A 16,531-nucleotide genomic window follows, 5' to 3' on the forward strand; every position below is an offset into this window, starting at 1 on the left:
GATGTGTGAAAGAGAATTGAGTATTATGGCTCGTTTGAGATTGTATACCTATCATTCTCAATTATGGCTCAAACTATACCTATCCTTCCTAGTCTTGTTTTCGCTCCTATCATTTCTTTTTTTATAATACACGTTTATTAATTTTTTTTAATATATATATTATTTTTAAAAAGTCTATAACGATAAAAAAAAAATTAATAATACAAAAAATACTATTATTTATACTATCATCACAAACTCATAACGGATTAATCATTAAAAAATAACAATTAAAATATATTAAAAAAATGTTCATCAAATAAAAACCTAACATAAAATTTGCTATTAACCAAATAAGATAGTTCACCAAAAACCTCCAAAATGATAAAAAAAAAATATTATATTAATTAATAATATAACTTAATTAGACATTATTCATATTTAAATGATTGAGATTTCAAACACATACAAATAAAAATTGACCAACTAAAAAATCAAATATCATATATCATTACTTTATTCCTTATAAATATTAAAATATCCAAGACAACCACTCCTTCCATTAAACAAACTTATTCCAAGAAAACCACATTATTTCAAAATAATCCCAGATCAAGCAAGCCCTAATTACAAATAGCTAACTGAACTAATTCATTGTTCTTGTCATATTTCTAAGAACATTAACAAAACTTGTCTTGATCAAAGACCATTCAGCTACTATATTTTAACTCGTGGGCCAATTTCAAACCAACCATTTCAAGATAAACCCTAAAAATCGATTTCTTACTTCTTTCTTCGTAAAGCAAATAATCTGAGATATGTATTTCGGTTACTGAACATATGACCCACTCTGAATTTTGGAATGGAGATCTCGTTGTCTCCACAACCACCCTCGACTTCAAATGTCTGTGGCCTCGATAAACATCTGGTGGGAAATGACAAAATCCCATTTGAGAATTTTAAAAAAACAAATTCATGGATATTGAATATGTATGAAGCCTCTTACGCTAAGAAATTGCTTGAAGATCGTGTAGGATTTTGCATTTGATGTCTTGCTGGTGTACTATTTGGTGTATAATCCATTGCAAGATGTTTAACAAACTGAAGCTGTTTCGACAATGAGAGACAGAACGAAGAACTGTTAGTTGAATTTATTATAATCTCACAAACTTAATCTAATTAATCCTACAGAAAATGCTGAAATGAAAAAATAATCTCTGTATCAAATGAAGAAAAAAATTACAGTATAATTTGGATCACAACGTAAAAATGATTTCTATACAAAATGAAGCAACAATCTTATCACAATCCAGCAAAAATCAAACGTTATATCAAATGAAAAAAACCACTATCAATTTTAACTTCGGGAATTTTCAAAGAGATCTTAATTATGACAAAATACTGGTTTCCAAATAGGCTTACGATTGGTAGTTTACATGGTCTTTTCTGCATCAGTGGTGGGCTCTGATAAAAGGGTTGTTTTATCTACTCTTATCAAAAGACAATATTTCAGATTTGCTAACTCGGTTGAGGAACCATCGGATGTTGTTAATAGTCTTAGTTTTTTCCCATACAGGCTCATTTGGTACGTAATTGGGCAAAACATATGATTTCTCAGGATTTATTTATTATCAGAATGTCTCATCACAATGTACAAATGCATGCATCTCTTTATTCGATGAATATAATCTAACATTTAGCAAACCAAAAACAAAAATATGTGTTCATGCTCGTTCACATATCACATTTGGTGCCTTTAAACATGCCCAACCACTTGACTCTTATGCAATCTTGTAGATGAAACCATTAAGGAGATAAAATGCACATAGCCTTATCACATTAGAAACATTCAAAGTAAAAACTGGCACTGCCTCATCGAAAAAGCAAGCTTTCTTCTCAGTCTTAATTAGCTCTATGAGTTGTATGTTGAAGATCCAAAATTCTATGACAACATCCTTCAAAGCCTGATGATAATTGATATTTCTTAAAGGAAATTTCATACTAAAGAAAGAATCAAGGTAATATCGGACTTACTAAAGCAGCAATGTCCAGTATAGAGCAAGTGTTCTTGATTTTGTGAGTTATTTCTCATAGTTACGTACATTGTACAAGTTTTTACAAGAGCATTAAACGAGCAACAATGGAAATCCAAATAAAGAGTATCTCCTACAAAAGATATCTACAACATAGTTTTGTGAAACTAAGCTATGAATTATCCTTAATAAAAGAGAAAATTTAAAACCAGTCATTTCATAATCACTGATTCATGGCCTGAACAATACCAGCTATAATCTAATGTCAAAATTTAGAGCTAACCTGGTCCTTATCCTTCATTCCTAATGTCTGTATATCAGCCTTATCATTTATCAACTTCTCACCATTATAGCACAGACAAAAGTATCCCCATACTTGTGACCTGCCAGAATCACATTTTCCAAATCACATTCCTCATTTAAGCAAGTCTCCACAAAGTTCTTTTCCAAATCTTTTCATTTCAATGAACAAATTAAAACTTCAATATCACTAAACAACAGAATCTCTCCCCAAAGAATGCATTATAATTCATTTCCATCAGATAAAAAACTATGATTCTACTATTGAAAGTAATCTTACTCTTATCAAATCAAATCTCATATTCATAATCAAATGCAAGGGTTTAATGAAAAGGATGCATTATAATTCATTTCCATCAGATAAAAAAAACTATGATTCTGCTATTGAAAGTAAATCTTAGTCTATCCTCATATTCATAATAATCAAAGACAAGGGTTTAATGAACTAATGCACATATCAAACTGTAATCAATTCATACCATGAAAACTCCTCAGTACTATCCAATGATGATGAATTAAACAACTCCTCAATTGCAAACTTAATATCCCCAACCTTAGAATTCCCAGGAACATTTACATCTGCATAAAAAAGGGTTCTATTATATTATACCAAACTGTTAAAAAGAAAGATCATATTATTTTAGTACTATTAGTGTTACCAAATGATGATCCATCCAATTTTAAGACAGAAAGGTTGATGAACTGAGGAGGAGGAAGTTTGCTGTCCGAAAAAGTCCGAATGTTACTTTCAAGAGACAACAATGGAGAAGAAACCTCGAAAGCTGGAACGCCATCATCAACGCTTGAGATTATAACTTTCGCCATTGAAAATATAGAGAAATTGATTACAGTGGTTTATGAATAGACGATCAAAAGAGTGATTCTGAGATTTATAGTAGAAATCCATGTTGATTACTCCATTTCTAACGATCCGCTTTCAAAGCGAAAGTATTCGCAAGAACTTCTCTTTCTTCTTTTTACTTTAGGCAATAAAGTAAAGAGAATGCTCAATCAATCCCAAAAATATCATAAAAGCATTTAAAAGTAAGAATTATATATAATTATTTTAATAAAAAGTTAAATGGATAATAATGTTTTATCCTAATTTAAATATGGCTAATTTTATTTAAATCATTGTAATATTTTCTTAATTTTATATTTTATAGCAATTGATTTTTTTAGTTAAATTAAATTTGTTTCCTATTAGTTTGGACATTAATATATATTTGACTGAATATTGGATTATATAGATTTAAATTAGGTATGAATAAAAAATTAAAAATATTAGTAATTTACTAGATATTTATAAATTAACTTTAAAATATTAGGTATGAATAAAAATATCAATATAAAAACAAATTTAGACAAGATTATAAAAATTAAGTTTATAAGTAATAATTAAATAAAATTTCATAAATATAACAGTAGATTGGAAAAAAAAATTAAAAAAAAAAACTTTAATATTTGAAATTGGTTTATATTTATAAAAAAATTAGTCCATCACAATCTTAATATATTTTTAGTGTTTTATTTCATTAGATAAGTCAATTTCTGAAAATTTGAACATGTGTTAGTTAGTATTTTTAAGTTGACTTGTTTAACTGGATGAATAAGATTGATTAACTTGAAATATTGAGAATAGATCTAGTTATTTGTTTAAATTTTTTTTTTTTTTTTAGAATTTTGTGTTTGTCATTTTCTATTTATTCACTCATTTTTTTTTTACAAATTTAAAATTTTATTTATCGTACAAAAATTTTGATTTTTTTTCAGAGAGTTATGTAGTCCTATAATTCTCCCTCACTAGTCACTCCTATATCTTGTAGCATTGTTAACCAATAATAATTTTTTTTTCTATCCTTACATTTTTATCATTTTTCTAGCCAGTAATGTGGTGACATGTTATTATTTTCTATCACTTCTCCCAAATTCCCTCCCATTATCACTCAATAATCACCTTACAAAAAAAAAATAGTATATCCAAGAATAATAAATTTATTTTTATTATATGAAAATTTAGAGTTGCATTATATGTATTCTCGATAATTAAAATATTATTTTAATAATATAATATTGTGATAATATTATTATTATTATTATAAGATATTCCTCCTTAATTAATATATATATAATTAAAGAGAAATGATTAGGTGAGAGAATTTTGTGAGGAAATTTAGTGAGGGAATGACGTGCCATAATATTATTCGTTGAAAAAATCAAATAATTTTTCTTTTTTCTCTTTTTCCTCTCACTTTTACATTTTCCAAAATGAAGGTGATGACAAGTCATTCTCTCACCAAATTCTCTCTATTACTCCTCATATTTAATTTAGTGTATCTTATATATTATTATATTATAATTAGTTTTTCTTATAAAGTTAATATAATGTATATATTAAATATAGCTTTTTTTAATTCAATGTACCCTATTTTCTTATAGTTTTCAATATTCTTCTCCTTCCTTCAACTTTCTTTCTCTGTAAAAATGGCCAGACATCTTTCGAAACAACAAGAATCCCTCCAAACTTCACCAAATATGTGACCTTAAGAGGTCAGGCGGAGCTAGAATTAGAAATTTACCAAGCTAAATTTTTTATTGGTCTAGAATGAGAATGATATCAAGTAAACAAAGAAAATAAACTGATTAGTTGTCGCTATTTCATTTTATTGACGGGAAATCTATCAATAACAACGGTATTTTAACTACGTCATTAAATTTATATACAAAATATTTTGGGTCAACCCGGGTAGCCTTGTATGTGAATCCGCCCTCTTGACAGCAAGATTTATCCCCTTCAACTAAAGAGATTCAACTGGTTTCTCATTCGATGAAGATGGGTGGGATTCATTTTTCAAAGACTCGGGTTTTGAACTTGGGAAATTCACAGTTTTCACTTCCGATGAACCAAACTCACACTTTGAAGTAAGAATATTAGATATGAGTGGATTGGAAATAATGCCATTGATGGAAAGCTGTGATTCCATGCCATTGAGTACAGAATGCTCTAACAGTAATGATAATAATCATGTTTATTATGATGTGAGAAAGATCATGGGAAGTGAGTTATATTCCAAAGAAGAACATATCATCACTCTCTGGAGTTTGAGGATGTTTTGCTCATGAAAATGGTCTAAAGGTGAATGATTTGTGGGCTTTCGAGATCCTCTCCCAGCATGAAATTCGAGTGCATGTGTTGGGAGATTTCTTTTGAGCAAATGTGAGTGTTTTCTTGTAAGATTGATATTGGAAGTTTTTGTTTTATTAAGAATGATTTAAAACTTAGTTTTGTTTGATCCTAATGGTGTCTTTGGATAGTTTGTAATAAGAGCTAAGTTAACATTATTATTAGTACACAAAATCGCTGTTTTTTTTCATAGATTCGGAGTTCTAACGAATTTTCAATAAGCTCCCAAATTTTGTATTAAGTTACTGTTATATTATACTAATGGTTAAAAAAAGTGAGAAAAAACATTACAAATAATTACTCAAATTTTCACATAATCAAAATTGATGTTTTTACAATCATAAAATCCACAGGCATTATCATATAAAACACAACACACCACTTTTCAAAAAAGAAGAAAAGAACATAAAAAAAACACCAATCCTTCCTATATATTCACGCATTCATTACAAACCAAAAAATGAAAAACAAACCTACCGATTTCAGATTGAATCAAGCTTCTGCACAATAACATCTTCCACACTATATTCTTCGGCACTACAACCATCGTTATTATTATAATCACCACCATGTTTAAATGATTCCTCGTTTTCAATCTCCTGCAACTTCTCCTTCAATTCACCCTTAAGCATTTCCACAACTTCCAAAATAGTCGGTCTCTTTTCAGGCCGATTATCAGCACAACTCAGCCCAATTAACACCAATCTTTTTAGTTCCTCCTCAACATACTCACCTTTCAACTTAGGATCAACAAGATCATCGAATTTCCTCTCGCAAACCAACGGAAGTGCCCAGTCGCTGATTATCCGTTTAGTCGTGCCACTTAACTTTTCTATCGGTTTCTTTCCACTCGCAAGCTCTAGCAACAGAATCCCAAAACTGTAGACGTCGCAACTTTCAGATGCCTGCCCTAACATTGCGTATTCGGGGGCTAAGTAGCCGAGCGTTCCTTTCACTCTCGTAGTCACGTGTGTGGCTCCGTCGGGTATTAGCCTTGCAAAACCGAAATCTGCAACTTGGGCTTCAAAATTTGAATCTAGTAGTACGTTACTTGCTTTGATGTCTCGATGGATTATGTGAGGTGTTGCTTGATGGTGAAGGTATCTGCACAATAACATTTATTTTTCTTTTCAATAAGTTAGATAAGAAGAAGGTAAAAGAATTTATTTTCAAATCTTTCTTCTTTTGATGACTTAAAATAAGAAATTTGAATTATAATTGAATAATGTATATGATTTGTTAAATTTAAATTCAATCCTTCCCACTTAGGAATTGCAATTCCATGGGAAAGACATGAATTGGTTTGAAACAATTCTTATAAAATTGGAATTATAATTTTATAGTCAATTCTAGTTCCAATTACACAGCCTTAAGGATGTTTGGTTTCGAAAGACTTACGCTATTCCCTCAGCCGATCCAATCGCAATGTTCATTCTCCGTTTCCAATAGAGAAGAGATTCTGCAGATTGCTGGCCGTGAAGATGTGAAAGTAAACTTAGATTAGGCATATAGTCGTACACAATGAGTCGTTCTTGTCCTTCCGCACAATATCCACGTAGGGTTAACAGGTTCTTATGGCGTACTCGAGCCAGCATCTCAACTTCAACCGCAAATTCCATTTCTGCTTTGTTGCTCCAAACCTTCAGTCTTTTAACTGCAATCTGCATATATTAAGGATTTTATGACAAAAACAAATAAATAAGAGATGTCTAATAAATAATAATACAAACAATGTCTATACCAAATCTTCTAAATTGTTCCATGAACCCATGTTTAATTGATACATATTGCATTTTCCTTAACACCAAAGAGTGTTATTGTTTACTCCTAGTGTTAGTTTCCCATGAAGTTTTTCAAATAGGAAGAAGAACTGAAGGGTAGTGCCCCTTTGATACAATAGAGAGAAACAAATAGGTTTGCACCATAATAGCCTGTCTATAATATTAAGTCGGTTATACTCAATCAAAACCCTACATCCAACCCTGTATCCGACGGATTTGATGTATCAGATATTGAGACGGTTTGATCATGTTTGGATATCCGACCCTATATATCAAATCATTCATATTCCATATATTTCAAACAAATTATACAAAATCAAGTTCAAGAACACTAATATAACAACAATTCAAACAAATTTTCTTACTAAACAAAGACTAATAAATCAAGTTAATATATCTGTAAAATTTCTATATTTGGAGATAATAACTAAATAATGTAATATATACAAAAGAAGAAATAGTTTCATACTTGAGATCCATCCCATAGCTGACCCCAATAAACACTGCCAAATGCACCTTCTCCAAGTTTATTATCATAGTTGAAATTATTAGTAGCAGAATGTAATTCCTTCAAGGAGAAAACCCTCCATGTTGTCTTCTTCTTCTTCTTGTCCTGTTCTTTCCTGAAGATATACACATATCAGTTAAAGAATCAGTAAATTATCCATTTTATTTGATTGCATAAACATTACAATTCTTCCAAAATTTGATATGAATACAGGTTTTTAAGAGTCTCATCAAAGATCAGTTTGCTGATAATCTAAATAGATGTAAATCCACACCAAAATATTAACTTTTGAGCAACAATCAATAAATTTCAATGGTAAATAATGATGAACATACCTATCAAACTCATTTCCGCAACACAGCAAAGATCGAATATCCATAATAGAATCCTTCCTTCCTTCAATTTAGCGATCAATTCATCTCAATATAGGTTGAAAACTTGAAATAGTTATTAAACTCACCGCGCTTCTTCCTCTGTCAATTTCAGAAGCAGTAGAGAATTGGATTTTTCACTCAGACAGTTCTTTCAACAGAGGCGACCTTGTATGTAACCTTTGACTGGTTTTGCTGCTGTAAATGAAAATTAATGTTTCAAAATCGGAATGATTCGAATCGTAACGATCATCCAGATGAGAGATTTGACACGCAAGAGAGAGAGCCGCAGTAAATGGCGAATTTCGCGCTGCGTAGATTTGGGGTTTTGCAGAGAAAACCCCTTTTCTCCATTGAAATGTCGTTTTCTACATGTAGTTTATTTCGTTTTCAAATAATCTTAAACAATAACAATACAATTATAAAATAAATTAATTTAAATAGTTTTTTTTTTTAAAACTCAAAGATCAAACAATTTATACCAAATAAAAAAAACTTATTCTTATAAATTTATTTATTTATATAATACTTTAAAACAAAAGTAACTGTGATAAAATATTATTATTATCTTTAAATGGATTCAGTAGATTTGTTCGTGTTCTACTTTTTAATAAATAAAAAATGTTTGTTTTGGAATTATTTAGAGCTGGTTTGATATTTTTTTTATGAGATTATTATTGGATTTTTTTTCTCTAAACTTTAATTATTTTATTCCTCTTTTATTTATCAAAATACTAAAATATCTTTTATTTAATATTTAAATTGACACATAATCAAAAATTATTCAATAAATTTAATATCATGACATCAATTTGACTTTAAATAATCTAATTTTTCACTTGGAAGATAATTAATCACATAATTTATATTTTCACTAACAAGTTTTATTTATTTATTTATTTATTTATTTATTTAGATAGGAAAATAATACGACTTATACTATTCTTTTTCAACTTAGTGTAAGTAATGAGTTATTTTTAGTCAACAAATGGATGCCATGATCATATTTTTCTTCAACTTGCAAAGTTTGTGTGAATGAAAAAAAAGATAAGATCTTTTTTGATATGTTTTTCTAATAAAAATTTAACCATCTTTTTAATTATTAAATTATTTAATTTATTATTTAAAATATTAAAATATCATACTTAATTTTAAAAATTTAAATATAAAAAATATTATTATAATTCAACATATACAAATCCACCGCCTTCAAACATATAAAAATGGGTGGAAAGTCATTGTTTTTACACGTAGGAATACCAACCGTTTATCAATATATATTTAAAATAAATAAATAAGTCAAGATTTGAATAATGAAATAGATAGAAAACAATAAAAAAATGTTTTTAAAATCGGCTTCTCTCTCTCTTCATTATTGATTTAATTATATTATCATATATATACTTTTTTTTAAATGGTATGTAAGGTGTAATGGCTGGATTTGTATCCATTCAACAATTTCACAAACCGTGTTTGGTAGGTTTGATTATCATTAAGCTAAGTTCTTCTGTTAAAAAACAATATTAAGTTCCCATCATTTTGGATATAACTTTAATATAGGTTAAATTCATAGTTTAAGTTACAAAATTAATATAAATGATTGGAGAAGGGAATTTGAGAGTAGATAATGTGACGTGTAATCTGATTCTGAAAAAATAACAATATGTGGTGACACGTCATTCTCTGCCTCATTTTTTCTTCCAAATTCCTTCCCCTCACTCCTTCAAAATTAGTTTCTTAAAAGTCAAAGTTAAGAAAGGAGATCATTGTTATTATTAGAGTTAGGCGTTATTATTAGAGTTAGAGTCGGCTCGAGTTTTGTAATGCCTCAACCCAAACTAACCCTTTAGAAAAAGGTAAAAAAAACATTTTGATTACACTAATTTTAATTCAATTTTTTTTTACTGAAACTTGAATACATTGACAAAATAAAAATCCACAATTTGATAAACCCTTTTATGTTTAAAATAAATAGTAAATTTAACTAAATATTTGCTCGTGAGCTTGTAATCCAAGGTGAACCAAAATGTTTTAATGCCTTTGTCATAAAACATTTTGGTCACATGGTCAAAGATGATCTGATTTCCCTTACTTTTAAGGATCATTTTATCTTTCAACATAATAATAATAATAATAAACATTATTTGAGCCTTTTTTTTTCAAACATAGAGATCTGAGTGAGTTGATTTGAAAATTGAAAGACAATATACCTTATGTGAGGGCATTGATAATACATTCTTATAATCATAATATTAGTTTGAACTGATTTATAGTATATATTTTTCATTCTAAAAAAAACAAATAAGAGCAACAAGCAATAAAGAGAATAAGCAAACCTTAAAAACTTTAACAATAAAACAAACAACATCGATAATGGTAAAAAAAAATCAATTGTATTAATGTGTCAAGATATCATAATCCAACATCAATAGAATGAAACTAAATATCAGCAAAATTGAAACATTTATTCATAAAAATCATTCTATTGAGCTTCTAGAATAGGTGATCAATCAGACTAATATAAATCAATCAGACTATAGGTGATCAGTAAAAAAAAATAAATATCTTCAGCCTCCCAAGAGGTTCTAGGTTCGAGCCCTCAGACTATAGGTGATCAGTAACAAAAGATGAATATCTTCAGCCTCCCAAGAGGTTCTAGGTTCGAGCCCGTCAGGTGATAAATATTGTTCACCTAATTAATTGGTTATTGTTCACCTAATTAATTGGTTAAGTGTGTTTGCGGGATATGTGCTTAACTTGCAGGATTAGTCGTACTCTAAAGGAGAATACTCATCATTTTAAAAAATCATTTTTTTGGCTAAAGGTTGTCAAGTAATTGCTTTGGCATATTACTTGTGTTTCTCATCGACTTATTACACATGATATGTACAACCTGTACACAAAATATCACTAATAGTTTTATTATTGTACTTAGAGGTTATATTAGAGTATTTTATATGATGTAGGGATCCCCTATATATAATTAGAGGACCTCACGGTCCGATCGAACATCATCGGTCTTGGCCGAGACCTAGGACCGATATTATATGAACATTGTCCTTTAATTAGCAGCCTTCAGCTCATGTTTTTCCAATGTTATTACTTTGCCCAGCTCATGCTATATCTTGCTATTACTTGTACATGCTATTACTTTCCCCAACTTATGTTATTACTTGTCCATGCTATTACTTTGCCCAACTCATGCTATTACTTGCCCATGCTATTACTTTGCCCAACTCATGTTATTACTTTCTCATGCTATTACTTTTCTCAGCTCATTCTTTGCTCATCTCATGCTATTACTTGCCCATGTTATTACTTTTCCCAACTCATGCTTTTCCAAGCTCATTCAATTACTTTCCCATTCTATTACTTTGTCTAGCTCATGCTATTATTTGCCAATGTTATTACTTTATCCAACCCATGCTATACTTTGCCCATGCCTTAACCAACTATCTTAACTAGCAAGCTTTAAAAGAACACGTATCCTCTAAATTAGCCATTCCAACAGGCTCTCCACCTACCATGCTTAAAACCTTATCTTCTTCACAATTGATTCATTCCATTAGTTGATGTCATTTTTCCTCTTTACCAAGAAATAAAAGACAACCTTTAAAAGCTATTAAAGAACATTGATCCTTATCCTTCATAGCAAAGATCAGCCCTTAGCAATTCGAAATCTAAGGCAAGCTTTTCTAAAAATAATTTAGAAACCCACATAGTGTTATATAGTTCATGAATTTTCTATAAATGATGCATACTTTTTTTAAAGCATGATTTCATTGCATATCTATGTTTTTATTGATGAACAGACTTAAAAACTATGTTTTCCAAAGTATGATAAATTTTATGAAACTCTAATTTTAAGAGTTATGCAATCATGGTGAATTTATACTAATTATTGAGAATTGACGGATGGATAAAGGAAAAGGGCTAACCAAGATGAGCTTTGGTAGTCTGATTCCAAAATACTAGTTGTGAATTCTATGGGACTTGAATTTCTAAGATGAGCTTTAGAAATATCTACCCAAACTGAAAAATGGTCTAAAACCAGGTTGAGGCTTTAGGGAGGTACTCCTAAAATACCTAACTAAATAAGGCTCAAAATAGGGATTCCTCACTTCAAGATCAACTCTGAAGGTTTAGGGTCAAAATATGTGTTCAAGATGTAACTATACAATCACTGTTGTGCGGAATGCAAGAAAGTGATGAACAATGAAGTGTGGAAAAAACAGATGAAGAGAGATTTCTAATTGTCAAAAGATAAAGATAAAACAGATTGCAACTAATGAAAAAGAATTACAGCTATCTAAAGTTAGAAAGAAAGAAAACGTAAATACTAACTTAATTTTGCATAATTGTAGAATTAAATGTGATATTAATTCATATACTAAAGGCAGATCGTTACAAATCTCCATCTTGCCTTAGTATCACCCAACAAGAAGAGCCTGATCAAACTACTTCCAACTGTCAACATTTAGCAGGTCCAAACAATGGGTGAATTTGTTAAATGGGACCGACTTCGTGAACATGTCAGCAGGATTATGATGTGTGTTGATCTTCTTTACTTTGGTTCTCCTCTCAGTACGAAGAAAATGATAACGAATATCAATATGTTTGGTTCTATCATGATGCACTTGATCTTTGGCCAAACAAATAGCACTTAAGCTATCACAAAAAACAATTGCCTGATCATGATGGATACCAAGGTCACTGATTAATCCTTTCAACCATATACCCTCCTTGGCTGCTTCAGTTAGTGCCATATACTCAGCCTCGGTAGTGGACAACGTCACCGTCGACTGTAATGTTGCCTTCCAACTAACCATAGAGTCACCAAGGGTGTAAACATAACTAGTCATTGATCTTCTACCATCGATATCTGCAGCATAATCTGAGTCCTAATAACCAGTTACGAGACACTGGTTATTACTTCCATAAATGAGACCAACATCGGATGTGCCTCTCAAATAGCGAAATATTAACTTTACCGCTTGCCAGTGTTCCTTACCAAGTCGAGACATAAACCTGCTAACTGTTGGGAATTTGAAATGAAGATTACTTTTATACTGTAATCTAGCAATGTGAGATGGGTAAATGCACAGGTTATCCAAGTCTAAAACAGAAGATCAAATACAGAACAAAACAACACCAGATTTACGTGGAAAACCCTCTCAACCTGGAGGGTAAAAAACCACGGGGCCAACCAGCAAATTTCACTATAAGCAAGAAACAGATACAAATGTTCTTCTCAACTTTAAACCCAAAGTTGAGGCATACAAACAGAGAAAACCAGATTCATCCAGACTTAAGCTAGTCTAGATATAAGATAACAAGAGATTGAAACCTGAAAGTGAAAATGTAAGAGATCCACTGCCTCCTTCTCTTCTTCTTCCTCTGTTTCTTCTTCTCTGTTTCTTCTCTTCTTTGCAGAATAACTTCTCTAGAAGTGATAGAATCAGCAGCATTCTTAGGGTTTTGCTTGTTTTATTAGATGCCTAATTGGGCTAGACCCAAAGGCCCAACAATCTCCCCTCCAGCCCACGGAGAGAGGTACACCGATCTTCAAGTCATCACTTGGTATTCATGCCGACAAGCCGACAACAGAGCTCGAGCTTGTCTTTTGGAACAATCTTCGTAAACATGTCTGACGGGATCTTATCCGTGTGGATTTTCTTCAACTTCATCTACTGGTTTTCTATTACATCTCTTAACTAATGAAACCTCACATCAATATGCTTAGTTCTGGAATGATATGTAGCATTCTTGCTCAAATCTATGACACTCTGGCTATCACAGAAAACAATTGCATCTTCTTGTTGCATACCAAGCTCTAGGAGAAATCTAATCATCCACAATAACTCCTTACCAGCTTCAGTTGCTGCAATGTATTCTGCTTCTGTTGTTGATAAAGCCACACATTTCTGCAATTTGGATTGCCATGACACGGCTCCCCTTGCAAAAGTAAACACATAACCCGAAGTGGATTTTCTGTGATCTAGATCTCCAGCCATATCAGCATCAGTGTAACCTTCTAGCACATGTTCACCATTTCCAAAACTCAAACACAAATTGGAAGTGCCTCTTAGATATCTAAGAATCCATTTCACTGCTTCCCAATGTTGTTTTCCTGGATTAGAAAGGAATCTGCTTACCACACCGACTGCATAAGCTATATCTGGCCTAGTGCAAACCATTGCATACATCAAACTCCCTACAGCTGAGGAGTATGGCACACTTGACATTTCATCCTTTTCTTTTTCTGTTGATGGACACAACTTCTTGCTCAATTTCAAATGGCTAGGAAGTGGACAACTTACTTTCTTTGCTCCTTGCATGTTGAATCTTTCAAGCACCCTTTCAATGTACTTCTCTTGTGACAACCAAAGTCTCTTAGCCTTTCTGTCACGAGTAATCTTCATGCCCAATATCTGGCGTGCTTGACCCATGTCTTTCATTTCAAATGTCTTGGACATCTCTTTCTTCAACATAGCTATAAACAGAGCATCCTGTCCTGCAATCAACATATCATCAACATAAAGTAAAAGGATTATAAATTTTCCATTAGGAAATCTTTTGAAGAAAACACATGGATCTGCCTTGGATCAACATAAAGTAAACCCATATTTTTCTTATCGAATCATCTATAAAAGTCTCGTAGTATTATGATATTCCAATAGAAATAGGTGCAGGTCCCCACATATCAATGTGTACCAACTCTAGCCTTTCATTCTTGAGCTCCTTCACAATCTTTAAGAAACTCACTCGTTTCTATTTTCCAAGGATACAGTTTTCACATAACTGATGTTCAACAGATTTCAGTTCTAGAATTTAATCATTCTTCAAAAGAATTTTCATTCTTTTTTTTGCTCATATGACCCAACCTGCAATTCCATAGCTCACTATTCTTTGAGTCATCAACTATAGCAACAACTGTTTCTCTACAAGTTGAAGTCGTGTATAACGTTCTAGTTTTGTGACCTCGAGCAACAACTATTGCTCCTTTAATCACCTTCCACGCACCATTTCACAATTGAAAATGTGATATTCTTCACCAAGTTGTGTAATAGAAATCAAATTGCGCATTAAACCTGGAATGTGTCTCACATTATTAATCTTTTAAACCGAACTGTTTGACTTATTCAATTTGATGTCCCCTATACCAACAATATTTAGTGGCTCACATCTGCAAGATAAACTTTCCCACAATTTTCAGCCACATAATTCTCCATTAATTCTTCATGGGAAGTGGCGTGGAAAGATGCTCCCGAGTCCAAAACACATGAATCTATCGGGCTATCAACAGAAAGAAGCAACGCATCAGTGGTAGTTTCTGTAACTGTGTTGGCTGTATCGTTTTTATCATCACCATTTCTCTTTAGTGCTTTGCAGTTCCTCTTCAAGTGACCATACTTACCACAGTTCTTGCAATCAAATGTTCATTCAGACTTTGACTGACTCCTCCTATTTTTCGATATAGATCTGCTCTTACCGCGATTGAAATTTCTATCATTACCTCTACCCCTGTTTTTAACATTCAAAGCAGAACTTTTGAACTTTTCACCAGAATCAATTTTATGAACCTCTTAAGAAAGAATTCGATCTCTAACTTCAATAAATTTCAATTTAGAAGTTCCAAGAAAGTTACTAATTGCTGCCCTCATATGTTTTCAGCTATTTGGTAGAGATGCTAACAAAATTAGGGCACTAACTTCGTCCCCAAAATTAATCTCAACAGATAGTAGTTGATTCACAGTTGTATTGAATTCGTTCAAATGAATTGTAACAGAAGTATCATCAACCAATCTTAAGTAAAAAAAGTCTCTTCATTAAATGTACCTTGTTGTTAGTAGATGGTTTCTCATACATATCATAAAGAGCTTTCATCAGCCACATAGTGGTCTTCTTATTTGCTACATTGTGAGCAACCTTCTTGGCTAACGTCAATCGAACAACTCCCAAAATCTGTTTATCAAGGAGTTTTCATTTAACTTCATCCATCTTCTTAGATTTCTCACTCAAAGGAACATGAAGCTTCTTTCCGTAGAGATAATCCTCAATTTGCATCTTCTAGAAGGCATAATCTGTTCCATTAAATCTTCCAATCCCGTGTCATATACAATTCTCACTTGACATCATTTTCAACGCTCTGATCTAGCCTAGCAGCTCAGATACCAGTTGTTTTAATTTAGATTCCCCAAATCTGACCTACTTGAAATGATCTGTAAAATGCAAGAAAAGAAGAACACAAGAATATACAAATTTATAGTGGTTCACTCAAATGAGCTACGTCCACTTTAGCCGCCACCAGATTTTACTATAAAGAAGAAGAAGAAGTAATAGAGAGTTTTTGCCTCACACTTTATCTCTCTAGA

At 31.4% G+C, this 16,531-nt stretch overlaps 2 protein-coding genes across 2 annotated transcripts; both read right to left on the minus strand.

The window, feature by feature from the left end:
• Positions 1 to 558: 558 nt before the first annotated feature.
• On the minus strand, positions 559 to 3,287 carry LOC124910250 (U11/U12 small nuclear ribonucleoprotein 25 kDa protein-like). The gene is made up of 5 exons (XM_047450873.1): positions 2,972 to 3,287; positions 2,792 to 2,891; positions 2,296 to 2,395; positions 986 to 1,086; positions 559 to 904 (listed from the first exon to the last, which is right to left on the minus strand). The coding sequence occupies exons 1-5, from the start codon at positions 3,135 to 3,137 to the stop codon at positions 763 to 765; spliced, it is 609 nt and encodes a 202-aa protein (XP_047306829.1). The 5' UTR covers positions 3,138 to 3,287; the 3' UTR covers positions 559 to 762.
• A 2,498-nt stretch (positions 3,288 to 5,785) lies between these two features.
• LOC124945175 (PTI1-like tyrosine-protein kinase At3g15890) lies at positions 5,786 to 8,460 on the minus strand. The gene is made up of 4 exons (XM_047485563.1): positions 8,121 to 8,460; positions 7,747 to 7,900; positions 6,895 to 7,157; positions 5,786 to 6,600 (listed from the first exon to the last, which is right to left on the minus strand). The coding sequence occupies exons 1-4, from the start codon at positions 8,162 to 8,164 to the stop codon at positions 5,979 to 5,981; spliced, it is 1,083 nt and encodes a 360-aa protein (XP_047341519.1). The 5' UTR covers positions 8,165 to 8,460; the 3' UTR covers positions 5,786 to 5,978.
• Between the last annotated feature and the right edge of the window lie 8,071 nt (positions 8,461 to 16,531).

Source organism: Impatiens glandulifera, chromosome 7 (genome assembly GCF_907164915.1).
Source record: "Impatiens glandulifera chromosome 7, dImpGla2.1, whole genome shotgun sequence".
Classification (NCBI taxonomy): domain Eukaryota; kingdom Viridiplantae; phylum Streptophyta; class Magnoliopsida; order Ericales; family Balsaminaceae; genus Impatiens; species Impatiens glandulifera.